General features: G+C 40.2%; 12 protein-coding genes across 12 annotated transcripts; 7 read left to right on the forward strand and 5 right to left on the reverse strand.

Moving 5' to 3' along the window:
* Window positions 1–140: 140 nt before the first annotated feature.
* Window positions 141–1265, forward strand: I206_104989 (uncharacterized protein; the record flags this gene model as incomplete). The annotated part of the gene is made up of 8 exons (XM_070203046.1): window positions 141–230; window positions 301–366; window positions 430–503; window positions 584–677; window positions 749–864; window positions 917–1001; window positions 1068–1171; window positions 1235–1265. The coding sequence occupies 8 exons, from the start codon at window positions 141–143 to the stop codon at window positions 1263–1265; spliced, it is 660 nt and encodes a 219-aa protein (XP_070059147.1).
* Window positions 1266–1492: 227 nt separating this feature from the next.
* On the forward strand, window positions 1493–4071 carry I206_104990 (uncharacterized protein; the record flags this gene model as incomplete). The annotated part of the gene is made up of 5 exons (XM_019154292.1): window positions 1493–1616; window positions 1746–2238; window positions 2330–2574; window positions 2643–3741; window positions 3804–4071. 5 exons carry the CDS (start codon window positions 1493–1495, stop codon window positions 4069–4071), a joined length of 2229 nt encoding a protein of 742 aa, XP_019013032.1.
* Window positions 4072–4153: 82 nt separating this feature from the next.
* Window positions 4154–5397, reverse strand: I206_104991 (uncharacterized protein; the record flags this gene model as incomplete). The annotated part of the gene is made up of 4 exons (XM_019154293.1): window positions 4154–4984; window positions 5059–5193; window positions 5255–5321; window positions 5390–5397. The coding sequence occupies 4 exons, from the start codon at window positions 5395–5397 to the stop codon at window positions 4154–4156; spliced, it is 1041 nt and encodes a 346-aa protein (XP_019013033.1).
* A 283-nt stretch (window positions 5398–5680) lies between these two features.
* On the forward strand, window positions 5681–7205 carry I206_104992 (uncharacterized protein; the record flags this gene model as incomplete). Its single annotated transcript, XM_019154294.1, has 8 exons — window positions 5681–5683; window positions 5748–5858; window positions 5914–6038; window positions 6115–6332; window positions 6424–6627; window positions 6692–6775; window positions 6855–6929; window positions 7006–7205. The coding sequence occupies 8 exons, from the start codon at window positions 5681–5683 to the stop codon at window positions 7203–7205; spliced, it is 1020 nt and encodes a 339-aa protein (XP_019013034.1).
* A 913-nt stretch (window positions 7206–8118) lies between these two features.
* On the forward strand, window positions 8119–10590 carry I206_104993 (uncharacterized protein; the record flags this gene model as incomplete). The annotated part of the gene is made up of 2 exons (XM_019154295.1): window positions 8119–8747; window positions 9915–10590. 2 exons carry the CDS (start codon window positions 8119–8121, stop codon window positions 10588–10590), a joined length of 1305 nt encoding a protein of 434 aa, XP_019013035.1.
* A 264-nt stretch (window positions 10591–10854) lies between these two features.
* On the reverse strand, window positions 10855–14614 carry I206_104994 (uncharacterized protein; the record flags this gene model as incomplete). Its single annotated transcript, XM_070203047.1, has 8 exons — window positions 10855–11065; window positions 11152–11327; window positions 11394–12458; window positions 12518–12880; window positions 12951–13184; window positions 13274–13566; window positions 13626–14400; window positions 14495–14614. 8 exons carry the CDS (start codon window positions 14612–14614, stop codon window positions 10855–10857), a joined length of 3237 nt encoding a protein of 1078 aa, XP_070059148.1.
* An 834-nt stretch (window positions 14615–15448) lies between these two features.
* Window positions 15449–16294, forward strand: I206_104995 (uncharacterized protein; the record flags this gene model as incomplete). The annotated part of the gene is made up of 4 exons (XM_019154297.1): window positions 15449–15545; window positions 15661–15813; window positions 15876–16059; window positions 16129–16294. 4 exons carry the CDS (start codon window positions 15449–15451, stop codon window positions 16292–16294), a joined length of 600 nt encoding a protein of 199 aa, XP_019013037.1.
* A 1499-nt stretch (window positions 16295–17793) lies between these two features.
* I206_104996 (uncharacterized protein) lies at window positions 17794–18632 on the forward strand (the record flags this gene model as incomplete). Its single annotated transcript, XM_019154298.1, has 4 exons — window positions 17794–17953; window positions 18036–18129; window positions 18192–18461; window positions 18527–18632. The coding sequence occupies 4 exons, from the start codon at window positions 17794–17796 to the stop codon at window positions 18630–18632; spliced, it is 630 nt and encodes a 209-aa protein (XP_019013038.1).
* Window positions 18633–19000: 368 nt separating this feature from the next.
* I206_104997 (uncharacterized protein) lies at window positions 19001–20523 on the reverse strand (the record flags this gene model as incomplete). Its single annotated transcript, XM_019154299.1, has 6 exons — window positions 19001–19232; window positions 19303–19438; window positions 19552–19691; window positions 19761–20056; window positions 20141–20274; window positions 20421–20523. The coding sequence occupies 6 exons, from the start codon at window positions 20521–20523 to the stop codon at window positions 19001–19003; spliced, it is 1041 nt and encodes a 346-aa protein (XP_019013039.1).
* Window positions 20524–20914: 391 nt separating this feature from the next.
* On the forward strand, window positions 20915–21466 carry I206_104998 (uncharacterized protein; the record flags this gene model as incomplete). The annotated part of the gene is made up of 1 exon (XM_019154300.1): window positions 20915–21466. The coding sequence occupies one exon, from the start codon at window positions 20915–20917 to the stop codon at window positions 21464–21466; it is 552 nt and encodes a 183-aa protein (XP_019013040.1).
* A 423-nt stretch (window positions 21467–21889) lies between these two features.
* I206_104999 (uncharacterized protein) lies at window positions 21890–23336 on the reverse strand (the record flags this gene model as incomplete). The annotated part of the gene is made up of 6 exons (XM_019154301.1): window positions 21890–22009; window positions 22113–22207; window positions 22291–22462; window positions 22582–22705; window positions 22791–22990; window positions 23088–23336. The coding sequence occupies 6 exons, from the start codon at window positions 23334–23336 to the stop codon at window positions 21890–21892; spliced, it is 960 nt and encodes a 319-aa protein (XP_019013041.1).
* Window positions 23337–23702: 366 nt separating this feature from the next.
* Window positions 23703–25995, reverse strand: I206_105000 (uncharacterized protein; the record flags this gene model as incomplete). The annotated part of the gene is made up of 10 exons (XM_019154302.1): window positions 23703–23752; window positions 23822–24437; window positions 24495–24582; window positions 24635–24754; window positions 24807–24958; window positions 25019–25097; window positions 25159–25358; window positions 25422–25521; window positions 25668–25842; window positions 25905–25995. The coding sequence occupies 10 exons, from the start codon at window positions 25993–25995 to the stop codon at window positions 23703–23705; spliced, it is 1671 nt and encodes a 556-aa protein (XP_019013042.1).
* Window positions 25996–26662: the final 667 nt, after the last annotated feature.

A 26662-nucleotide genomic window follows, 5' to 3' on the forward strand; every position in this document is an offset into this window, starting at 1 on the left:
AGCATATTCACAAAGCCAATATTGCATTATTCACGGAAAATTAGCAATCAACAGCATTTGAGATTGTATCATTTGAGTATAGAAACTCGTCAAGCTTCGCATACACTGCTCTGACCAAAACGTGAAATCGTTCTATAAATATGGCCCAACCTGTCGAACAATGGATAACCGATATACCGCCGGTCACTAGAGTGTGGGTAGCGGCCTCCATAGCTACCAGTGTATTGGTAGTGAGTCACGAACCGACGATATCGCCTGAACCAGCGATATCACGGTGCTGAAATAGTCGAATCCTCGCAGGAATGCCAAGTTGTAGCTCCCCTTCAATTGTATTTTTCGTGGAAAGCGGCCGTAGGTAACATGCAGGTGGGTTAGCTCAAGAAATCAAATGAACTATCCCCAAACGGCTGACATGTGTCACTTCCTAAGATATGGAGATTTGTGACAACCTTCCTGTATTTCGGACAGCTTTCTCTAGATTTGGCATTTCATATGTTTTTCATGTGAGTCCGAAATGATAATCAGCTTATCTCATATGACAGTACTGCATCCCAATATGATGCTAATTACAAGCCTTCACCAGAATGCGATACTCCAGACTGCTGGAAGAAAACTCATTTTCAAATAGGAGAGCAGATTACGTCTGGTTATTGTTTCTGACATCGATATTTCTACTGGTGAGTCCAGCTTACTAAGTAGGAAATGATCCCATGTAAGGCAGGTGAGCTGACATATTAGCAACGTGTAGATTATATCCCCATTACTTACTATGCCTTTTTTATCCTCTTCCCTCGCGTTTGCACTGGTGTACATCTGGTCAAGGCGGAATCCATCAATCAAGATGTCATTATTCGGAGTGATAACGTGGGTCAGCTGACAGAAGAAGACTCACGCTCAGCTGATGATGTCTGGCCAGGATCACTGCGCCATATCTTCCTCTTTGTTTAGTAGGCTTCTCATGGTTGTTACAGGGTGGATTTAACGCTGCTATAGGAGATATAGTGAGCCACGCTACATCTAACGCTCATACAGTAATGTCAGATTGCTGCTAAAATCATCACAAACAGGTCGGTATACTAGCAGGCCATACATACGTATTCTTACAAGATTACTGGCCGCGGGAGATGTGGTCTACAACGGGAAAAGGAGAGATACAGACCCCGGCTCTCGTGTGAGTTCAGCTTTCGTAAGCAGGACGAACGCAAGCTGACAGCCTTCATATACCCTTGAGCAGAAAGCGCTTGTTTGGGCAAGCAGAGCGATAGGCGGTCATACTCCATAGCATTCCATGCATATATGTGTAGCATATAAATTGAGATCCTATTGACTTGTTGTTTAAAGCCACGTGTCAACATCAGTCACGTGACTTGTCTTCAAAAGTTCAAAGCCTTCGGATCTGACATGTTGCTGCATTTGTCGTAAATAATCCTCGTATTAGAATCTGAGTATCGTCTAAATATCATTTTTAGTTAAAGCACAGATCACGAGCAAGATGGCGAAGAAGGGCAAAGGAAAAGGCATTTCATCCGGGTCAAAGGCTTCGGCCGCTCCAGGAGCAAGAATCAACAAAATTGACAAATACGAGGATACGCTTGAACCCGGAAGTGTTGACGATTGTGAGTAGTAGAACATTTGCTATGATCCATGAAAAAAAGTCCCGGTCTTGCCTTTGATGTCGTTGATAATCGTGGGAAACATATCGGCGATGTATCCGATGATCAATTGCTAATCAGGCGATTCACTAGTCATGTTCAAGCGAGATCAAATTTCATTCAATCCCCAAGATGATTCAGATCAAGATATAAATGCAGATGAAGGGGAAGAAGTCTTGGCTTTGAAATTACCGAAGAAGTCCCGAAAAGAGCAAGAAGCGGAGGCTGAAGACGATTACGAAGAAGAAGAAGAGGAAGTACCGGTGAAGAAACAACGTAAAATTAAGAGTAAACCAGATTTGAATGGGAAAGGTAGATTTGGGAAACCTATAGAATCATCTGATGATGAAGACGAGGATGACGAGTCTGGAAGTGGAAGTAATAGTGATAGCGAAGATGAGAATTGGGGTAGACAGTATTATTCGAAACCATCTAATAGGAGAGAAAAGGAAGATGGACGAGTAGATGATGAGAAAAGAGAAGAAGAAAGGGAAATGGAAGAAAGAGAAGTTAGAAGATTGCAAAAGAAAGCTAGGGAAAATTTACATTCTGAAGATTTCGGTTTTGTAGACGAGGAGATCCTATCGTGAGTGTCCTCATCTAGCTAACAGCTCTCAGGCTAGTCAAGTCATGCTTTCATGAGTGATCAAGAAAGGCTGACAAACTTGAGTATATAGCGAAGCAGTAGAGAAAATTGCCGATGCTGAACCTCAAGCTAAAGTTGTACCTGCTCCACCCCAGTCTGACGATCCCATAACGCTACTGCGCCATCTTGAGTCTCATGAACCTGTTAAACTCGCTTTGGCGAGAGACTTCCCATTGATAGTGGAAAAGCTAGAAAAGACGTCTAGGGGAATCAAGAAGATGGAAGAAGCTAAAGGTGATGGAGAATTACATAAAGGTCTAGGATGGTTGCATTATCGTGAGTGACTATCAGGCTGTTTTTGCATCATGATAGATCGCTTATTTGAAAGTCTCTTAATAATGTAGAAACACTTATCACCTATGCTACCACTCTCGCCTTCTATATTCATCTCTCATCACTGCCACCTTCACGACGAGGAGAAGGGGAAATCAATATCATTCCAAGATTACTGCAACTCAAAGAAGGTTTGGCAATGCTGGAAGATTTAGACTTCGCAGCTGGATCTGTATCTGACGGAGCATTTGCCCTTCATCCAAGGGTAGGCTTAGGCGAAGATGAGACTGACGAAGAGCTGAAAGAAGGTAAATTGGAGTTACTCAAACGAATGCAAGGTCTCGACGGAGACGAAGATGAGTGGGAGGATGAAGACGACGGAGATGATTTGTGGGGCAAAGAAGGTCTGGAAGAAGGCGAACTTGAGGCTTTACTTGAGGATGCTGAGGATGATGAAGAAGCGGATGAGTTGAGGGAGATGCTAAATTTGAGCAAGAAAGCGAAGAAGAAGGGCAAGAAACCTAAAGTGTCCAAGGAAGCCGCAGAGGATGATTACTTGGACTTGGGTATGGATTTAGATGAGGATGTACCTAAGAAAGAGAAATCCAAGAAGAAGGAGAAGAAAACCAAAAAGTCCAAGAAGGAGGCTATCATCGAGGATGATGTGCCCAAGACCACATATCAACCTCTCGCTGAACCTGAATTCTTCGCTTCTTCAAGCAAAAGCACGAAGCCTACATCCTCGAATAGGTACGATGATTCAGACGTACTTGGAGATCCAACCTCACTGGGAGTGGCAGATTATGAAGACAAACAATCGAGGAAAAGGTCATTGGCATTCCACACTTCCAAGATCAACGCTACACTTGCACGAAGGGAGGCTGGACGAGCGAACAGAATGGGAGGTGACGAAGATTTACCTTATAGAGATAAGAGGAAAGCTAGAGATGATGCTCTTAAACGATCACAACCTTCTCAAGATGCCGGTGAAGATCTTGACGATCTCGATGATAACGTACCCCCGAAGAAGAGTAAGAGATCTAGAGACGAAGAGGAAGTGGATGGTGATGACGATGACGGAGATGATTACTATGAATTGGTTAAAAGACGAAGGAAGGAAGAGAAAGATGCGAAAGAGGCTGAACATCAAGCATATGAGGATGAGAAAATGTGCGTAAATTCTTGCTAGTCCCATAACCCGAGGCTGATGTGGTGCGATTTTCTTGTTATAGTGCGGCAATGTCGTCACTCGATGATCCAACACATGAAGGAGGACCACGAGCACTTACCAGAGCGATCGAGAAGAATAGAGGTCTTACACCTCATCGATCGAAGGGAGGTAGAAACCCAAGAGTCAAGAAAAGACAACAATACGAGAAAGCCAAGAAGAAGGTGGCCTCTCAAAGAAGTGTATATAAAGGTGGTCAGAGTGCTTATGGAGGGGATTATAAAGGTGAAAAGACTGGTATTTCCAAGGTCATCAAATCGAGGAAGTTCTGATCATGCTAGATTGGGAGTTTGTAATTTTCGGCAGGAGGATTATGCATTGTTCAAATACATTCATTGATGCTATCGTACAATTTTACTTCTTCCGAGACGATGGCGGTGGTCGACGTTTCTTGAACATGCTTGCGCCCGTTGTCGGTGGTTCTTCCGCAGCCACAGCCGACTTGGTATCACCCATACTCGGTTGCTCAATCTCGCCATCCGCAACTCCGTTTTTCTCGCTCAAATCCGGCTTAACGTCTTCTGTGGTCTGATCCTCAGTCGTTATCACCCCGTTGTCATCCTCATCATCTTTCTTGACCCACCCACCACCTTCAATATATTCCAAACCTTCTTTACCAGGTTTCGATGTCGTAGCAGGAGCGTTTAATTCTAATTTACCAGTCCATTTTTGTCTATTCAGACCTTTTTCCTCTAACTCCTTTTTAACTTGTTCTGGATTAACAATAATCTTGTCTTCCTTTTTCTTCACTTTTAACTTTTTCAGGTATGATGGGTCCCAATCATCCTCATATGGATCTTTTACTTTTTTATGTTGCAATGAAGGTTTATCATATTCAAATTTCCAACCTTCATTTTCCTCATCTTCTTCTTCTCCATTAACACCAAATTTCCTCTTCTCTCCAATTAGATTGCCTCCTTCTACACTAGAAGGTATCTCAACAGTTTCCCAAGCTGATGGTTGACCTATATCATTCTTGATTTCCTGTGCTATTTCATATGCTGTTTTCGTTTCGTGAAAACCTAATTGTTCGGCTGTTGAATAATTCGAAAATCGATCTGTGGGTGCTTTAGGGCGAGAACTACTTGCTATCGGTGGTGGTGGAGTTGAAGTAGATGGTAGAGGTGATTTTGAAGAAGAAGCTAGACCTGACGCCCTATCATTTGCATATGCTGCTGCTGCTGACTGAACAGTCAACACATATGATTAGCACATCGATTCTAGTATTAAATGAGAATATTGGCAAAGAAAATGCTTACAGCTTCTATCCTTGCCATTTCAGCAGCTTCCGCTGCTTTCTCTTTCTTAGCTACACTTCCACTCTTATACAGATCTCGTATATATCGTTCGACATTTCCGATGTGCTTGAGACCCGTTTCATGTTGCTTTCGCGACTATGATGTCCAATTAATAGATTAGGTGCAGTAGTCTTGACTAAATATGAGGAAGACGTACCGGAGCATCATCTCGAATGTATATACTACAGTATTTACAGTAATACTGCTTTTTCGATACCCAATATCTATCGGGACAAGCGAGTCAGCATGGCCTCCTCCCATCCTTCATTACTACATGAAGCGAATGACTCACTCCGTCATATTGACAAGGCGTTCTCAGCTACCCTTGAGCCGGTGTCAATTTCAGGTATGATAGCAGATATATGAGTGGACAGAAGAGCATATTATTAACTTTGGACTGCAAATAGTGATCTATCGAAAACAACACGCATTGCCACTTTACGTAATAGATCGAATTCCCCTCCACTATCAACAAACCCGGGTCGCAGCGATGATGACGAAGAGGTAAGTTATAACGACCACAAAACTACCTGTTCCATTACGCTTCTTGACCTTAAGTAGATTTCATACACAAGGAATCAAGATGGTAAGTCGGCTTCTAATGAATTTCGTAATCTTTGGCCTGGAGATTGAAATTGCCGATTCGACAGCACGGTATAAAACGAAGTCGAATAACGCCCCAAGCGGCAGAAGCGAAGAGAGTGAAAGAGCAAAGTAAAATAGAAGCGTACTTAGCTCTGCAGTCGGATGTACTGGGACGAGTGAGCTGCGCTACCAAATCCCACCTGAGTCCAGCTCATCTTTCGACCCTCCTAGAAACGCTCGAAAGACCTTACGACCGATTCATTGGGACAAACTACCAAATTATTAGACCTAAATCCTGAATTCTATACAATCTGGAATTTCAGGCGGAATATCCTATTGACTTTGTTTCCTACATTGTAAGTGAACGATCTCTCTACTATACGAACTGATCTATACAGCTGTAACTATGTATCGAGCTGATACATCGGTCAGATCCCCTGACGAGGTCGTAGCTCACCTCACTTCTGATTTACGTCTAACAACCTCATATCTCCTTGTTCATCCGAAAGTTTATTGGATATGGAATCACAGGAAATGGTGCTTAGAGAGTGTACCTGATGGTCCAGGTGAAAGTGTTAAATGGAAAGAGGAATTTTGGAAGGGAGAATTGAAACTAGTTGAAAAGATGCTAGATGCTGATTCGAGGAATTGTAAGTGTCACTCATCTGATCAAAATTTTTTTTCAAATTGGTACATCATGAAGGCAGAAAAGACTAATCAATACTTCGCTTGCACATATAGTTCACGCATGGGATTACAGACGTTATGTCCTAGCCTCTTTGCCGACACAAAGGCCTTTATTGGACGAATTGAAGTATACTCAAAGCAAGATAGAATCGAATTTCTCCAATTTCTCAGCTTGGCATTGTAGGACTAAGACCTTGGCTGCTATCTGGGAGAAAGAGCATACATCAGAGATTGAGATACGCAAAACCAAAGACCAAGGTGAGTCATCACACACCTGGATCTATCAAGCATCTGCTGATCAGGGATTCCGGGTCATGGTCAGAATTTGAACTCGTCACTCAAGCTTTGTGGACGGATCCGAATGATCAGAGTGGTTGGTTGTATCATAGATGGTTGGTTGGTTCCGGTGAGTTTGGCCGGCTCTTGAAGAACAACACAATCCTTCGTACCATACAACTGATTACTCCAACTCAATCGAAACGCAGAACCCTCTCTCGACATTCTACAACGAGAGATGAAGAACATCAAGGATTTATACGAGGTTGAACCAGACTCCAAATGTGAGTCATCTGTCCAAGTGGTTCCGCTAAGATATCAGTCTCTGATGTCTGGATCGTACTGATATCCTTTTTACAGGGTGTATTAATGCTCTTGCTCATTATACTCTATTATTGGCGAAAAATTCAAGCACGACAAGCGATGACGAAGAGAAGCTGAAATCTGAAGCTAAAAATTTGTACAGAAGGCTGGAAGATGTAGATCCAGATAGGAAGAATAGGTATAAGGATATGGGTATGTCTACCCCTGGTAGCCCGATTCAACTGGACCAAGGCTGACTGCTTCGCTGCATTCTTAGCTGAGCAGTGTTTATAATCAGAGTAGATTTCAGATTCCCCTTTGAGCGTCCTCATTTGACCACTGTACTCAAAACAATGCCACTGACTGTGAACGTTAAAGACATAACGTAGAGATCGTTCAGCTCTACGATCTCAGCAGAAGACTTCGTTTAGAGGATAACGTCACGAACGATTGACACTCGTCCCAGGATGTCAATTATTTCTTCGACGTCCGAAGGCATCCACCTTCTACAATGACTCAATCGAGAACGTTTCAGTACATGCATTTATATTGCGAAACAATTACCCATGATTATACCGAATTCGACTGTCTTGACAATCAACTTATTCACATTTTGTGCCCAATACCAAACCGCGTTCAAGTCCTAGCAGCATCTCTTGTCAAGAAAATCACGAATTGTCTTGCAGGAGCAGGAGAAAGGATCTCTCAGAGCCTTCTCTTAGACAGTACAGAGGCCAGAACTTCTAGGCCTAGACCCAATATGGTATCGACGTCAACGCCAGACTTTGAAGGCCTGGACCAATTGTATTAGCGATGACATCGATGATCAAAGTTGCTCCTTTGATGATCAGAATTCATGTTGATACGAAATCGTCGTAATATGAAATTTTGTCCTCGTCATACGACGTCATGGTAGTCTTGCATATACCGTGGAGTAAATGGGCTTCTTTCTTTCCTTTATCGATCAAGCCTTTGTCTTGGTCTAAGTGTATAGCTGGTCACTTCAGTTCACCGGGAGGCCTCATTTCACAGGTTTAAGAGAGACCAGAAATCCAAAACCCGCTCGACCTTTTTTCCACAACAAGACATAAGCAATTGATCCATAAATCCATCAATTTACTAGTGTACCCATTTCTGCATAACAATTTCCATTTCACAGTTTACCTAGTCATGTCCGAAGGGTCCCTTCCATCCTCAAGCCTATCAAGATGGAAATACAAAGTAATTTATAGCGACAAAGCAAGACGAGCGGCATACGACTCAATCATTGGTTTTCCCCAGAAAGATTCCGATCGATTAAATCGCAAAGTCCTGAAAGAATCACAAACGAAAGAAGGCAAGGTATCAGCTCGTTATGTGATAGAATCGAAAGGGAAAAACACAGACGTGGATGCTACCCTTCTTCTCCTCGAGAGGCCGGGTTCAGGTAACGCGAATACTGAAGGATCTTCCTTAGATTTAAAACATGAACGAAATTGTACCCAAGGAATCACTGTTATGTTCGATATCAAGCATGACTCAAATCTTCATTTTGACGGAATAGAAGTTGTTGATATCAAGAAAGCCTTTGACAATGATCCTCTCTGTCAAAAATGGTTAGATTCGAATGAATCGACTTTAATCGTGGATAAAAATTTATCACTCGACAACGATATGTGGGATCACGCCAGAGGATTTTACTTCGAAGAGCCTCAATTAGATCCTGGATCGTTCTCACACACGTTCGAAGAAATGACTGTGCTTCTATTACAGGATAACGAGGCGATACTCAGTATCCCGGATGTAGCTGTTACGGTCACGTGTGTTACTTCTATCGTAGGTGGGTTTGAGGGGTATAAGGGGTATAAGACGTGAGAATCCATCACATGTGCCTTCCTCAGCGTTTCATATAGCAATGAGGAGATTACGAGATGACTAGAGTCGACAAGTCTCGTCATAAGTAGGTAGCGTTTGTATTATATACGTGAATCCCAACATAAAGACCATATATATGAGAATGAATGAATGAAAGATAATTGTGGGCGATTGACACGCCAGCTCTGATCCGAGGGGTCTTAGCCATTGTGAGCAGTTCATGGAGCCTGTATTTTATATCTTGTATATCTTGAGATTACTGATCGAAGCTCATTCCTACTTTCTAAATGCTGTCTGACAAATGTACATTTCATAAAATCACAGACTGTCAACTCAATCATTTTGTAATCGTACTGTACACTGGTTCGGAGGCTGGCATGAGGGAAAAGGGAAACGTTCGTTTGTTGGTTCGAAAACAGTATTATCTCACCGTTTTCCTTCCCCATAGACATACGAAATTGACAATACTAAAGACATGCACATACCAACATTGACAGGCGACATCCCTTGAATGAGAGGATTGAAAAGAAAATCCACAAAATGAGGCAAAACACCACCATGAGAAGCTTGACAAGATGACATCACTGGCCTTCTTTACTCCCTAAACCCAGGTCTGACTGGCTCACGCTCCGGTGATCACGCACTGCATTTCTTTGCAGTGCAAATTCTATGGCATTGTTATGATAAGTCCAGACTGAGCTTGATCAAGGATGTCAAAATTCATCGTCATTGATACTACAGGTTGCACGATTTCTTCCTTTCTCATTCAAGACTCTGACGTTGCAGCCTTCTTGTCTTCCTTTTATTGTTCAAGTCGTCAGATAAAGTCGAGATATCTAGTCAAATCGATCTATGGAATCCCTGATCATACATATTTAAGCAGGGCTAAAATCCCAATATCTTTCCAATTTTTCCAATAACAAGACAAATAATTCAATACTAACCAATTATCGATATTTATAACTTATTTATAAAGCTTGACCGATCTTGTTGAACAAATCAACTATGTCCAACGAAGCAATCATGTCTGACGAAGAACTTCTGTCGAGAGATTGAGTCACGATATCTTCGGGCCAACCATATTGGAAATACGAGGTGACTCTTAATTACAGCAATAACAGGCGATCACTACTCAATACAATCATCAAACGAACGAAAGAAGAAAACTACAAAACATACGATGAGACATACGATGAGACATACGATGAGACATACGATGAGACATACGATGAGACATACGATGAGACATACGATGAGACATACGATGAACCTGAATTTATGGCATTCGCAGGTGGAAAGGATGAATCTAATATCGCCTACCTTAAACTCATTGATAAGACTCTCTCGAATGGCAAGGAAGAATTAATTAAAAGCGCTTCTAATCATATTACTCGTAGAGTATATTGGGATTGGTTTGAAATTACACTCAAAGTCAAAACTGACAAGTCATTTGATGGGATTGGATTCTCTGGCTCTGAGCTTAGAAAGATTATTGAGTCTGATAAGAGTTGTCAAGATTGGTTTAATTCTAATAGATTCACCCTATTCGCTCCATTTGATTTATCAAAGGATCTCGATGAATACAAGGATGGACCTAAATTATTTCGAGACAAATCTGTAATGCCTGATGCATCCTTGGGACCTTCAGAGCTCAAGGGATTAAATATTACCTTGTACGATCAAGGTGAAGAAGTGGACAGCTTCCCAAATGTGACCTTCAAAGTCACAGGTCATACTACAATCGACGGTGGTAGTGGTGGGTATACACCACCTGTCTTTGGTAAATGATTGGTTGTCATAATACAGGAATTTCGGTTTAAGTCTTCATAATCATTTCTGATAGTTCATAGGATGTGACTCATACATTCTTTTGGTAGTGCTTATATTACAATACGCTTTCTAATGAATACCATGTGCAGATTTGTGTCTCCGTCAGGGTCTTGTATATCAACGATGGAATTACAAGTTGAGTCAAGATGAATCAGTAGCAAGGTCGTGCAAGACTTTGCGACACATATAAATACTCTAAAAATAGTCTAAGTTAAAATTTCATCATACAACATCATTCAGCTCCCTTTCTTTACCCATCAATCCCCTTCCAAAAGCACCAGCAACAACTCCAAATCCATCTTCCGAATCTTTCACTTCATCTATGAATAAATCATGTCGATCTGCCAAACGAGTTTGATTTCTACGTAATTCACGTATAACGCTATGTTGTCTTGCACAGAGTATACATTCAGGTTCGGAATCTGATAAACATCTATACTCGCAAGAAGAAGACGAGGTCAGCATGAATAAAAAGCAATACGAATTGGGTGAGAAAATTGGACTGGGGTAATGACTCACCTCTGATGATAACTATGTTTACACATAAAGTGTACACTCGGTAAATCTAATTGACCACCACATGCAGCACATCTGGTTACTTGGAATACTTCAGGTTGATCAACATTAGATAAATCTTGAATTGCTTTCTTTTTAGTCGAAGTTTCAGATCGATAAGATTCTACTAAATGTTTATCCTATATAATAACGCGTAATTAGTATCCTCAATCATACTGGCTCGGAATCAAAAGACTAAAACCTACTGATTCAATTTGATCTTTATTCTCTTCAACTTTACTTCTTAACCAATCTTTAATATTTCCTATACTTGCTACACCATTTCTACTTAATAATTGTACAATAGCAAGTGGAGGCATAATTCTTTCTTCATCAATTTTACTTATAATTTTGATAAGATCTTTAGGATGTTTACTAAGTATAGCAGGTGAAGAAGTTAAATATCTTAAAACAAGTGGATATAAATTCAAATCTTGTGATCCATATAAATCTAAATGTCTTAAAACTTTTTCAGATGAATTTGAAGAAAAAGGTCGTTGAATGTAAAAACGAATTATATCTTCATACATTCCCATTTGTTCCCATAATTTAATCATACCGTCTTCGAAGCCGCTCGTTGAACATAATATTAAAGCGTGCATCGGATCATAGGGTAATGAATCATCTTGAATTACTGCTAAAGCTTTTTCAGTCGAGGATTTTGATTTTTTCTCATCGATTGAATTCGTTGATGCGAGATATAATTCAAGTAGAGTATTCCACACTGCTCTTTGATCGATGCCTTCTGCATCTTCCGGTGGTGCAGAGTCCACATCTCTTCTCTTAGATGGAGTGATCGCGTTGATCGTAGCTCGAGGTGATGTAAGTGATTGATTCCATAAAGCCATTGCCACAGATTCGAGGAATGTGATGAATAAATCTCGATGATCGACAAAATGCGGGAAATACTGTCGAGGCGAAGGCGGAATATAGCTCGGCTCATCGTCGGTTATTAGAGCAGCATCTAATCCCCCATTGGGTGCATCTCCCTTTTCTCCGTCGTGTGAAGTTTGTCGGCCGTTGGCTTCTGCAGCCGGGGCGGTAGTTGGCGAGTCACTCGTAAATAGGCCGGTGACTCGGTTATAACCTAGATATGATAGCATTGCTGGAGCAGATGAAGCGGCAGCACCGTTAGATTTCACATCTAGAGTAGGGGTGACAGCTTTCTTCTTCCCCAGATCACCCGAACACAAGTCGATCAACAATGATGTTGTGGCTTCAGGTTCAGCATTAAGCAAAGTACGACCATATCGAACCATGTTTTCTTCACACTGTATACGGTCCGACAATCAGCTATAAGCCCACATGCACGAAGTAGAGCTCAACTTGCCGCTTCTGGTCCCAGATTTCTTAGATACCTTAATGCTTCTCCTATTTCACCAGCATCCTCAATCTGTATTCTCAAATATTCCTCATGTCTACCAAATTTCTTAGCGAGATATGTGGCATGTTCGTAAAACCCAGCTTGTCTGCAGACTCTAATAGCAGTATCGAGGTCAAAAGGCAATTCCTCGTCACCAGAGATATCGGATCGTCGGGCTTCTGTCTTGATGAAGCTGTCCAAGCGAGCTCGATCAGAAGTTTTGGTGTAACAGTTGAGCAGCAAAGTAGTGTGATCTGGATTGGCAAGTCCGCGCGAATGGAGTTCTTGTAAGTAAGTCGTCAGATTGTGTATACGTTGAGCATCTAGGAACTGTACAATGTTGAAGTCAGCTCATACAAGTGCTATATCGTGTTACACGCAGCTGATTCTTGACACTCACCTTCCTGATAACATAAGATGGCTGCAATTCACCCAAAGTCTTGACAAATTGGCCCATTGCTCCATCGAAATCTCCTTTGCTATATAGGTAATCACCATACCGCTTATGTATATCGGCTACACCACTTTTCCCTATTCCTTGAGATCGAGCTAAACTTATCGCAAGGGTGAAAAGGTTTCTTCGATATAGCACGTCAAGCTTCGCCAAGGTGGTATGTTCACTCAGTCGTGTCAACTGTAACCACCGATCGATATTAGCTGTTTTGCTTCGCAGCAAGATTTTTTGAAATGAAGCAATCCGCTACGAATCGATTTGTTACATACTTTACTATTTCCACCATAAACGAATATTCCTCCCCATTGGCAAAATACCTCTCGTACACCATCTCTATATGTTCCACTATAGCTGACTAATTTATTTTGCAGATCAAATATGGTTACTTTCGAAATATCACTTGCTGTTGTCGGTAAAGTGACTCCGTCGGAATTGGTAGTAGTCGTTGAGGTTTTGGATACATAATGGCGTACTGTTGCAGAAGCTGAGTTTGCTGATGGGTAAAATGGTGGTGAAATAATTATCAGATTATGTTGATATATTGCTATCGATGATTTTGGCCCTAGTTGAGGTATCAATAGTCTGTAATGGAAATTTTAAATGACAAATCATTGTATTCACCTTCATAAGCATAACATGCTCCTCTTCCTTCTCCGTTGTACAGATAAATAGCTTCATCCCTAGCAACAATCATTTCCTTTCTATTCCAGTCCATAACAGCACATCCTAATCCACAGCCCAATTCATCTATAGTCCGAGTTTCACCTCCTTTTCCTGACACAGGAGCTGATAGAATCCGATTTGTCGTGACTATAAATAAAGATATTCCAGAGCTCGAACTATTCTCTTGAGATTCACGAAAACCTAATCCTGTGATAGGTTCATTGGATTCATGTATAACTCTAGCCTTCGGTAAAGCATTTAAAGAAGTGGGAGAGGTGGTTAAAGATTGTAATAAATGTCGATATAGTAAAACAGTTCCATCTCCTAAACCAATTGCCAAATGAGAGAGATTTGAAGTGAGAGCGATAGAAGAAACAGGATGAGGTCTTTGTACATGCTGTATTCTTGTATTTCTGACTAATACAGGTCCTCTTTCTATCTCTGAAATACCATTAGAATCTTTTGAGGTTATTTTTCGCTTTTCTTCCCTGGTTAGATCCCATATTTTCAGAACAGGCCATCTAATCCCTTCTTCTTCCCCTATAGCTAATAATAATCCTCCAGCTTCCAACAAAGCTGTAGCCCTTCCGTTGTTTTCCCAAGCTTTGAATGTACGCTCCACATTGAAATGACGATCAAATATACTGATGTTGTTCGATGATGAAACGATGAGTGAAGGTGGTAGAGGTGAATTTGGTGAAGTAGGAGTGAGGATTATAGGTTGAGTTAATGTCTAAATGGTCAGGTTTTTCGACAATCAGTCGTCAATCCACAACAAATCACGCGAACGTATTCCATGATTGTTTAATGCGATCAGATGAGCTCACCCGTATAGATCGCGGCGATTGAGCTAAATCATCGTTGTCCTTGACATCATCCGCATCGAAGAAGGTGAATGACCTCCATTGAGGAGCTGAAGGTCCAGCTGATGATGAGATAGCTGCCATTTCACTCGTGCGGCCACAAGATGGATATGACCTCAATTAAAAAAGGCATCAACGGTTTATACTTGTGCTACAGGTGAGTGTTATTGACATCTTCGGTTTCGTATTCCTCGTTGTCATATCCTTCGTCGTCACTACCGTCAGGCTAGCTCAAGCAATCACTGCGCGGGGCCCTTGAAAGCAACAACAAGTGTGACTTAAATGGGTGTGTCAAGTAAGGAGTAGAGTTTTGCAATCCAAGTGAATTGACGCGGTTGATGTCATCTTGTCAGATTGGTCGACGATTAAGGACACTATTGGCGTGCATCTATCACAGGGATGCCAGCTTACCTGTACACTACTACATTTCAGTCAAATACCTAGTCTCGACCCTTTGTGTGTCATGGCAACCTATGAAACGCATCAATCAAATCACGTCATAACCCTAGCGGGGTATTAAGCATCTTTCGACTTGACGACCGATATGCATGATCCTACTACATCTGCAAATGGACTGCGCATGAGATTGAAAGAGATCAAAGCATTACACTAAGAAGTCTAGATATAATGCTATGTTAAGTAGATCAAGGGAAGTGTAACAAGAGGCAGTGTAACGTTTACCCCGAATCTACATTGAATTAAAATGAAAAGAGGTCTGTGCTAAGGAGAAACACCGCCTGACCGAGAATTATATTCAGTTGATTGACACACCAGCACAAACATATGGTATAAAAGACTTTCAGTGATCAATCAAAGTGTTATCTTATACATCATCTCAATATCTTAACAAGCACTAACTATTCATTTGGACATTCATAACAAATTTCATAACTCGTATATTCATACTCAAAAAACAAAATGAAAGCTACCTTTTTCGCCATCATTCCACTCCTCGCTACTGTTGTAGCTGCTACAGCCCCTACTGCTGCACCTTTCGCTAAAATCAGACGACAAGGTGAGTTCATGGACGCTGTATACTACTATCGCTCTCCGTCACCCATTTTTCCCCATGCTCATTCGATTGCCCTTGGCTTGCTGTACATGAATAAGGCTAATACGACTGATCACAGCTGATGGGTCCGCCGACGGTGAAGATCCAACAGCTGGTGAAGAAGCCGGTTCCGCCATCGACGACAGTCTCTCCGGGGCTACTTCTGTCTTCGATGAGGCTACTTCAGGATTAGATTCTATAGTAGATCAAGCCACTTCTGCTGCTGGTGAAGGTAAGTCACTTGTATCTGTTCCGGCTGTAATACCAGACAGACTTATTAATGAGTTGTTTCAGGTGCTTCTGATGCCACCAGCGCCTTTGCCGATGCAACCAGTGCTATTGCGTCCGTAGCTACCAACGCCCCATCCAACATTGACTCTGCTATCGGCGGGGCTCAAACCAAAATCACATCCGTGGCTGCTTCAGCTTCAGCCGCTGTTGCTTCCAAGCTCTCTAGCGCTTCGGGTGCTGTTGCCAGGTGAGCTGATCAGCTTCTCATAAAGATGTCAGAGCATACCGACAGAAGCTGATGATCCCAATTGTGTAGCGCTACAAATAACTCCGCCTCTCACGCTTCATCCGCTGCTTCAGCTGCCTCTTCTGCCGCTTCTGCTACTGCTTCAGGCGCTAACAGCGCCGGATACATCCTTGGCGTAGACAACAAACTTGTCGCTCTCGGTTTTGGAGCTGCCTTTGCCGTTGCCGCCCTCTAAGCTACCATACTTTGTCTCGGTTAGATGACTCTACATATGTCTCGCATTACTCACTACATAGTATCATCGGAAAAAATCACATAGTGTAACATAGTGTAACATATAACTTTCAGTGTATAGACATTTTCGGGACCAAAAGGATATTCCTTATCCCTTGGGACGGACAATTATGCATAATTTAAAGTAGAACGCATTCCTGTTGCTCCCGGCTGTACAATTTCGTTGGTCTTCTTAAATACTTCCGCCAAGATTTGTAACCTGCAATTATTTTCAATACGAGTGCTACGTTTCACATGTAAGCCTGATGACTTGATCACATTGTACGATACACTCAGCCGATGATTTTTCTTGAAGATCCACAGATATCTGTAGTACGGATAAACGGAAAGGTAAGAATAGTGGCGCTCGCGGATCATCATTGACTTCCAGATACCGGAACTGCGATTCGTACGTTTTCATCCGCAATATAAAAACGTCCCCTCGACCATCCACGCTATGAATGCTATAGATAGGTTGATCATCTTCATTGTTCACGTGCATGCTTTTTCCTTAGGTTGATCCTGCCTATGACCTTCTGAGTGTAGATCATAATTGGAAAATAACGCATATTTACTTTCGGCTAATGTACGTTCCAGCCTGATCAGCACTGAATATAGGAAATCAAGTGAAGACACGTGAATGAATATTGACAAATAAGACTCAATAGCTCGAGACTTTTGGTGAATGAAAGCGGAAGTGATTGAAGGGAGTGTTAAACACGATTGAGGCGGGAAACACAACATGAAGTTATCGAAATAGTGCAAGTGCAGCTATTGCTTCGTGAGTGAAATTAGCATCTAGGTAGAAATACTTTGATATTGAAAATTAAGCCTTTTTCGGTTTTGTTGTTTCGATTTATAATAGTGGTTCTCATGGTGTTAGTACCTCTCACACTGCTGCTTCCGCCTCATCCTCGAAGAAATCAATCAGGATACATTGATGGTGGAAATAACAATTTAGCTGTACTTGGTCTCGGGGCAGTAGTAGCCGTCGCTGCACTTTTGTATAACGAATAGAATTTTGTTATAGTTTGGTGGACAGGTTATAATTGGCCCCAAATAAGGAAGTTTTTACTTGTTTAATTCGATAACAGATTTAACATTAGCAAGGAAAGAAGTTTGACTCTCGGATTCGTAAAAGTAGAATTTGCTATGTTATCTCACGTGGGCTATATCACTGCGCACGGACACCGAACAAGGTGACTAACGGAGATTAAGGGTGACGCGTTTTGGTACGTCATTAAATTAAGTGGAGTCCCATACAGCGGTGTTTCTCTTTTATTATTATAAGTAGTAAAATTCATTAAGCGTAAAATGACGAGCTTTGATTTGTATAAAGTATAATCCTGATATTGCCAAGAGATATTTGATATATAAATATACCAGTTATAAAAGTGGGATATTCATTACTTAGCTTTCATATCTCTTATTAAATTACAAAAAACAAAAACAAAAACAAAAATGAAATTCACATCTACTACTTTACTCGCCCTTATCCCAGCTGTTTTGGCAATTGCTGAACCTGAACCAATTGCTAATCCTGAAGCTACACCTGCTCCACCTACTTTTCAAATTGGTAAAGCTGGTGCTGAGCGAGATGTTGAGCTCAATGCAAGACAACGTTAGTTCACCTTTACAATCACCTTTTTTTTTTTCAGGCTTCTTTACGCTTGACATCGCTAATTGAAATATACAAATTACAGTTTCATCAATTCTCTCTGAAGCTACAGGTGGAGCAGCATCAATCGTTTCCGAAGCTACTGGTGGAGCAGGAAGTGTTATTGGTCAAGCTACAAGGTGGGCATTTCTTTTCATCAAAACTTAAATATGTCGAATGCTGAATGATTTTCCCGTATCAGCGCCGTCGGAGCTGGAACTTCAGCCGTAGGAAGCGTAGCAGGACAAGCGACTTCCGGAGCTGGATCTGTTGTTGGAGATGCAACCAGTGCCGCGGGAGCAGGAACAAGTGGTGCTGCTTCAGTAGCTGGTCAAGCTACTAGTGCAGTAGGAGGAGCAACAAGTGCAGCTGGATCTGCAGCTGCAGGAGCTACAAGCGTTGCTGGTTCCGCTGCTGGTGGAGCTACAAGTGCTGCTGGTTCTGCTGCCGCTGGTGCAACTAGTGCAGCCGCGTAAGTCTGTTTTTAGATATCCCACTTACAGAGAAATGCATGAGCTGATTCGAATTTTGTTATAGCTCTGCTAAAGGTTCTTCAGCTGGTCAACTCACTTACGTTCCTGGTATGTGGACTGCCTTCCTCGGTGGAGCTGCTGCTATTGGTGTAGCTAGAGTCTTGGCTTAAGTTTAGGTAGATGAACAAAAGGCGGTATGAGGCTACATCATTCTTTTGTATAGCGTTCATAGGTCAGAAGTCGAAATTGAAGAAAGATTCGTCAGAAGTTATGATTACACATGTATCTGATAAAATTATATGCATCTCTTACATATATACCATCAATCAGTAGACCAGGACATTGTGATTCTGACCTCTTCAAACTGTAGGCGTGAATGCTGACACACTCGATTTGTACCAATGCGGTAATGCAATATACATGCTGATATGAATATTTTATATGCTACAGACAATTATAAAGCACTAGGTATGATGAGCAAACAATTAACGCAGGCAATGATAAGACAATGAACCATGATCAAGACAATTTAATTTCCTCATCGATATCCCCATTCTCCTCTATCATCTTCATCATCTTCATCATCAAACTCATCACTCCAATCACTTTCTCCTCCTCCTCCTTTAAAACCTTCCATATCTTCATCTGCATCTTCATCTTCAGGATAATCATTTCTATAATAATCTTCATCATTACTATCTTCATCAGCTTCATCTTCTGGTTCCGATCCTGATATTGAAGAAGGTGGAGAAATGTCATCAAAACCGAGTCTATTTTTTATCATTAGATCATTGTAATTTCATGCTCGACGTTTCATATGTCCAATTGAAATAGACTTACAATTCCCCTATAGTCACTCCGTCACCTACACCTAGACCTAATGATATAGAATTATTATCTCGATAATACAAGTCATATACCCATTCATCTTCGACAGGTGTAGATATGGGAGTAGGCTTTCTTGACGCTTCTTCCACTGTATAACCCATCATTCATCAGCTGATATCCCAACACTGTTGTTCTGAAACAAGTAGGATTGTTCGTTTGGTCAAGGTGGATATCTACCAATCATCGCCATATAGAACTCACACTTCAGATACTCCTCTAGCATGGGTAGGAAATTTGCCATTTCCTTCTCATCTTCCGCATTTCCAGGCTTACTCGAATTTTGGATTGTGGAGGATACAGCTTGAGCATCGACAAACACCAACGAAGATTCATTTTCGGTTCTTTAAAATAAAAATGATAAACCTTCACTTCCCTCATCACTACTTTAGTAGGGCAATAATATGACTTACTCAGCAATAGTCATTATTCTAGGAGGTAACATAGATTTCGTCCGTGGACTTAAGGGAGGTATCACTCTATATTGCGTTTGATTTTGGCTTTGTGATTGCCGACGGTGATTGTTGAGCTCAGGTAACTTCAGAGAAGAAGGAGTAGAGTCATTTTCAAGGGGTATGGAGTTTGTTGTTGCAGAAGGTTGCGGTTGAGGTTTCGATTCAGGTATCTGTTGAGGTGTAAGTGGAGATCTCGGTAATGAAACTGGCGATTCAGGTTGAGATGAAGAAGATATCAAATCTTGTATACGAGTCTGTAAATTCCGATTATAGGATTAATCTCGATCACAAATTGTAGGCTACACCTTGATCACATATAAGCGAAGCTTAAAGCTCACCTTCAACACCTCTCCTTCTTCACCCTTTCCTTCCCAAGTATCCGGGACAGTCTCAGCTAGCCTAAATACACCTCTTGGCCTTCCAGATACATCTCTCCGCCTTTTAGTGCTGATCCTTCTTTCACCTTGTATCACTAAGTATGACAAAGAGGGAGTTAGCTTATCTAAAATGGGTGATATCGATCATGTATCCTAAAATTGATTGAACAGAAACGATCCGCGTCACATAGCAGGCCAGATCTTGCCAATACTTAAGATCGTATGAAAGTAAGAGACGAACCTAGAGATGATAATGGAGCTTCAGTAGCTTTTCTCTTGATTCGTAAAACTGTATAAGACGGATTAGAAGGTTCGCCCAATGTTAATGGTCGAGATTGATTCATTTTAGGTGATGACGATATACCAGGAAACTATTTTGCTTGAAAGTTTTCTTGAGAATGTTCTTTGTACACAGGTTACTGATATCTAATGATTTGTCGCAGCTCAAGTTCGATAAACTATTTGTAAATAGGTGATTAAAGAAGTATAAATGACAAGGTTGAAATGTAAATCCCATTCGGATCATTCGGATAAATCAACTTTTATCTTTCAATCTCGTTCAAAACCGAAATTCAAGGTTTTTTACGTTAACTCGTATTGACATCATAATAACAATAATCTCGAATGAATTCTTTTATCATATCATATATCTTTCTTTTCACACTTACACTTAAATCCAACGAAAGAGCTACGTATTTGAATTATTCTATTTATAAAAAACTATCAAGCAAAACAATGTCTTCAAGTCTATCTTCTTATTCAAAATTATTTGTTCTCCGTAATATCTTTCAAAGAATCTTACCTATCACTCAAAAACTAAATATCAGATTATTCTCAAGTTCTCAATTCTTTTATCAAAAAATCAACTCTAATGATGAAATAAAATTATCCATGGAGGATATTAATGATAAATCTAATATTAAAAAAATAAATAGAGAACAGTTATTGAAATTACATAATTTATCAGCTTTAAATCCACCTTTAAAAAATTCAAAAGAAGAAAAAGAATTAATGGATGAATTATCAGATTTAATAAATTTTATGAATCAATTAAAAGATGTTAAATTACCTTCTTCATTTGATGAAAGATCAGAATTATTAACTTATGGAATGAGTGAAGTAATAATTTCAAAAGAAAGTTTAAATCAATTGGATCAATTGAAATCAAATTCTACTTCTCAAGATGTAATTAAAGAAGAAGGAAAAGAGAAAAGTGGGAAAGAATTATTAAATTGGTCTACTAATAGGTTAGGTGATTATTATGCTTCGAGAATAAAGAAGTCATAGTCAATTAAGAGGATCTCATTGATATGAGTAGATTATCCTCAGAAAGTGCATATGAAAATATCGAATCTAATTGTATTTCTAGCTTATGAGTCATCGGAAGTGCATAGCATTGTGGTCCTTACTTATAGTATGTATATATACCTTCCCAAACCTGTATATACTCTAGATATCTCAACCGACAAGACATACTGGGAAGTCCTTCTTACAGATAGATAAATTGATACCATAAAAGCCGTATGCTTTACTAAAATCAGCTTTATGGCATTTGGACTATATGACATAGATCTTGCTATCCAATACCATGTCGACCTCTTTTTCTTTGAGAAGGAGGTCCCATGTGCTGTAATCAATCTATTACCAAAGGTATTGACAATGGCATGATCATCTGCCTGCATTTCCTCGACTAGGCAGCCCACATAGAATCTAATCTAGAATAGCTCCTGCAGCTTTCATACCTTCGTACAAACCATGTTCCACTCCCAAGGGATAAGTAAAAGTTTTCTGAGCAAGGAGCGAAGGTCCAGTAGAAGGCGATAATTCAAGCTAAAGAGCATGCATTGATTTATCAATAAAATCAATAACAAATTTCAAGATCGTGATAATTAATCCGCATAATAAAGGTTTCAAGACTTGGTTTAACACTTACCAAAGTAATCAAATCATCTAACATATGAGCTTGTCCAACTAACATACCACTAAAAGCTTCTGATTGAATATGAACAACATGAACATGGAAATGATCTTTAATTTTATACAAATACAAATTTAACATCAACTCGAAATCTTGATTATTATCACTTTTGAAAATTAAAGCGATTACTCACAATAAGAAGGTTGATAATGTACGAATAATCTTAATTTACCAGCTCCAACTTGATATTTTTGCTTAACAGTTTGAAAAACAGCTTGTTTTATTGAATTTAGTAAAGGTATATGAGATTTATCAAGATCTCTTAATGATCTTATTGTTCGAGTTTGTACCAGGACAGTTAAATACTAAAATAGCAAAATAATCTAATCGTAAATACCTCAAATTGATAATTTTTTTCAACGACAAAAGTCGATATTTGGGAAAGTAGTATTGGAGAAAATGACATGTATAATGATAAACTTACTAAAGCATTCATAGAAGTTTGATCCCATTTTAAATCAGGTAAAATTACAAAACCATCTTTTTCATTTTCTTTTCTATATAATATCCTTTCAGATTCTTTTTGTCCATTTAAAATAGCATATACCCTATTGAAAAGAAAATTAAACACAATTTTCGGAAATTGCCAAAGTTTGATTGAATTGTAAAGTTTTGGAATTTTATTTTACTTACCATCCTAATCTACTTTCATCAAAACCATTTATATAATTTAAAACTACTTTTTCATATAATTCAGGAGTTTCAATTATAATAAATCTTTCTTGTTTTGAATATTTTTTAATATGAATATCAGTTGCAGGACAAATTATTTTAATTTGTAATTCTGGTGATTTATCAATTTTATTCTTAATCCAACCATGACTTGAAAAATACTATTCAAGAGCCATTTCTCGTCAGCTCATTTTATACAGCATAAACAATTTTGTGAAAACTAAGAAAAAAACAAAAACAAAAACAAAAACAACATACAGGTTGATTTTCTAAAAATAAATCAATCTTTTCTAAATCTTTTATTAAATCTCCAGCTTTTTCAATATCTAAAATTGTTTTTTGTAAATGTATTATAGTTGGTAAATTATGGAGTGTACCTAATATATAAACCGATCCTGTCAATGTTGATTCTGATAATATACGAGTTGGAGTAAATGTCGCTAAAGATTGTACAGATATTTCTAGTGAACCTTCTGGCGCTGACGGAGTGGGGGTAGAGGAAGACATATTTTCTTGCCTGGACCTAAGCAATAGAAATCGTATGGTATAGTCTCAAACAATGCAACTACACATGAATACAAATTACATTTCAAGCTACGTCTTCAACAGGTCTCTCATCTAATCTAAACGCGTGTTAAGTTTAGATTATCGGAAATCGCCGCAATTACAGCGTTCTACTTCTTTGCACTCATGCATGTTATTCTTTTCATTTATTCTATATACAAATAGCTCGATTGTTACCTTATAGCGATAGGAATACGTAGAACTGGATCACCAAAATAACAGAAACTGGATCGAGTGTCCTATTAACAACGAAGAAGGACAAATTCAGACAATCGGAATGGGAGTAATTGAATGACATTAAATATTGATTTATGGCCACCATTGAGCATCATTCATTTCTTTGACGAGGGCTTCATGATCTGAGAAAGTAGGACCATCATCAGCTTTTGACCTGTTTTTTTCTGTGTAACTAGAGCTAAGTGACTCACCAAGTCCTCGAAGTCTTTCGTTAGTATCTAAACCTTCCTCTTGAGCTTTCTTGACAACTCCAGCAGCGACCTTTGCTGAAACTTCTCTAATTCTATCTAATCTTGGATAAAGCAAACCAGCTCTCTTCTCCTCTTCATTCAAAGCTTCCGAAAGCGAGATGGCAGAAGCAGTGATCATGCCTTCCGAAACTTGTGTAGCTCCAGCTTGGAGAGCACCAAAACCGATACCGGGGAAAACCAAGAAATTATTACCTTGTCCAGGTTCTCTTAGTAGACCATCCCGTTCGATAGGAGCATAAGGAGATCCAGAAGCGAAGAGTACTTTCCCATCAGTCCAATTCAGAGCATCGGAGAATGATAATTCACATTTTGAGGTAGGGTTTGAAAGTGGGAATATTATAGGGGTTTCATTCAATTCTGCCATTCTCCTAACTACAGCTTCTTCGAAAGCGCCAAATGTGGTTGAAAGCCCGACAAGAGCGGTAGGCTTGACGAACTCGATAACATCAGCTAAAGATGGGTATTCTTTGCCTTCGGTATCATTTCTGATGAAGTATTTCTTGTGGGAAGCAATTTTTCCAGATACAACATCTGGTCGGGTAGAAGTGATCAATCCCTGTTATTCGAGAATCCGTCAGCTATGACATGTTATCGTGCTTGATCCCTAGCTTACCTTGGTATCGATCAACCAGAATCGCTCTCTAGCTTCATCTTCAGTCAACCCTTGCATCCTGAAAAAGTTCATCATTTCCTTGGCGACACTGAAACGAAGTTAGCTGATGTACCGACTTATGATATCGGTATGTAATTCACCCAACAGCAGCACTGCCACCACCTAAAAAGACGACCCTGTGGTCTTTAAGGGCTTTGCCAGAAGCAGCAGAAGCTTGCTTAGCAGCGGCCATAAATCCACCAAGGATGACAGAACCGGTACTACGTATCTCATATTAGCTGATGCTTCCCTAGCATTGTATAGCTGACTCACCCTTCGATATCATCATTGAACATCCTATATTGATTCTTGTATTTTTCTAAGAAGGCGAATGCAGCCTCAGAGTAGAAGTCTTCATGTTGAATGACAGCTTTAGGGAAAGCGGAAGAGGCAGCAGCCATAAATTTGTCCATAAATTCGGTCGCCTGAATTATTGCACGATCAGCTTAAGGACAAATCTTGCAGGACTCCTAAAGCTGACTCACTTCTTCGAGAGAAGCTCTTGGTCTTCTGAGACCGATATATAAAGGATCATTCCTGATGGATTCGGTATTCGTTCCCATGCTACCAGTGTCGAGATCAGCTTTGTAGATCGTCGATGCGATGAAGGGCAAGATAGACCTACTCAAGTACAACGGGCAAAGTCCCGTGAGGGTTGACACCACCACCAGCGACGTAAAGATTCAACTTTCCGACTGAAATACCCATACCTCCTATTCCCAAATCACCGAGACCGAGGATTCTTGAACCATCAGTGACAACGAGGATTTGAGGTGTGGTGGAAAGGTTAGCAGCGTATTCAGCGAGGATTTCAGGAATTCGGTCCTGAGCCAATAAAAAAAAGTCAGCTTCAGCCGGTTGAGTAGTGGACAAGGAAAAGAGGCTCACCTTGTCGTCTATAGAAAGGTAAAGACCCTCTGGACCTTGATATATGTGAGAGTATTTCTGGCATGCTTCTCCAACGGTGGGTGTGTATACGATAGGAGCACTGGAAGAGAATTAACGGTCAGCAACTGTTCGTCATTGGGGTTTAAATGATGGGAGGAGAGGAGCGTCACACATTGGGATGGCGAGAGTAGTCAGATTCGAATATAGAAGCAGGCAGTAGAAGTTAGAGATAGATGATCGACTTACAGTCCTGTCAAGTCATCTCTTATAGCAGAGAAATATAAAGCAGGGTCTTCCCGTCTGATTTTGGACAGGTGGACATGTTTAAGCAAGTCGGTGGGAAGATTTTGTAAGTGAGCTTTGAGTCTGAGGAGATTTTGGTCGGAAGTGATATTGGGATGAGGAGAGGTTGAACGGGATACTGTGGTACAACGGCGAGTCAATTCAATGAAGTTGATAAGATCTAGGATGATGACGACTTACTTTCTTTTGATTCGTTGACGTTAGGTGTAAGAGGTGGTGTTAGAGTACCGTTGGTTAGCGATGAAAAAGCTTGAGCAACTGTAGCTGCCATTTTGGCTTGATTTATTTTGGGCCTTTTTGTGTGAGAGAGTGGTGAACAGTGATAGTGTTTATTTGTATGTATAGTAGAGCTAGATAATAGTCTTCTAGATGATGAAAGGGCAGAAAAAGAAGAAGGTGTATTACGAGATACAAATGAAGAAGTCGTTGAAGAAAAAGAGTAAGAGGGGAATCTCATATTCTCATATATGTACTGGGCATATATATATATGTAATTGTGAGAGTGAATAAGGTTAAGGTATGAGATGTGATGTCGAATTGAATTGATTTCTTTTCAAAAATTCGAAATAAACTTGAAATCTGGAATGTGGGGTAAGATTAAAGTGTAAAAAGGCGTCACACGACGAGGAGCTCAATAAGACTTTGGGGTAGATTACGTTTCTTGGCTGTTGAAATCGGGTTGCCAATTCCATGTGTTCCGGGGATCTGCTAACGTTTTTGATCTTGATGAAGAAGAATGCAGATTACTATTTCATCAGTTTTCGTTCATCATTATCTGACGATCAAGCTCGTTGAGATAGATTTCTTGCTGATCTGTATTGCCTATGTAACTCACTATGTATATTCAACTACTATATGGCGACCCCATCAACTCGATGCCCCACAATAACGATTTTCGACTCGTCATTATGAGAGCTTATACAATATCATCCTTCCCA

Source organism: Kwoniella pini, chromosome 6 (genome assembly GCF_000512605.2).
Source record: "Kwoniella pini CBS 10737 chromosome 6, complete sequence".
Lineage (NCBI taxonomy): Eukaryota > Fungi > Basidiomycota > Tremellomycetes > Tremellales > Cryptococcaceae > Kwoniella > Kwoniella pini.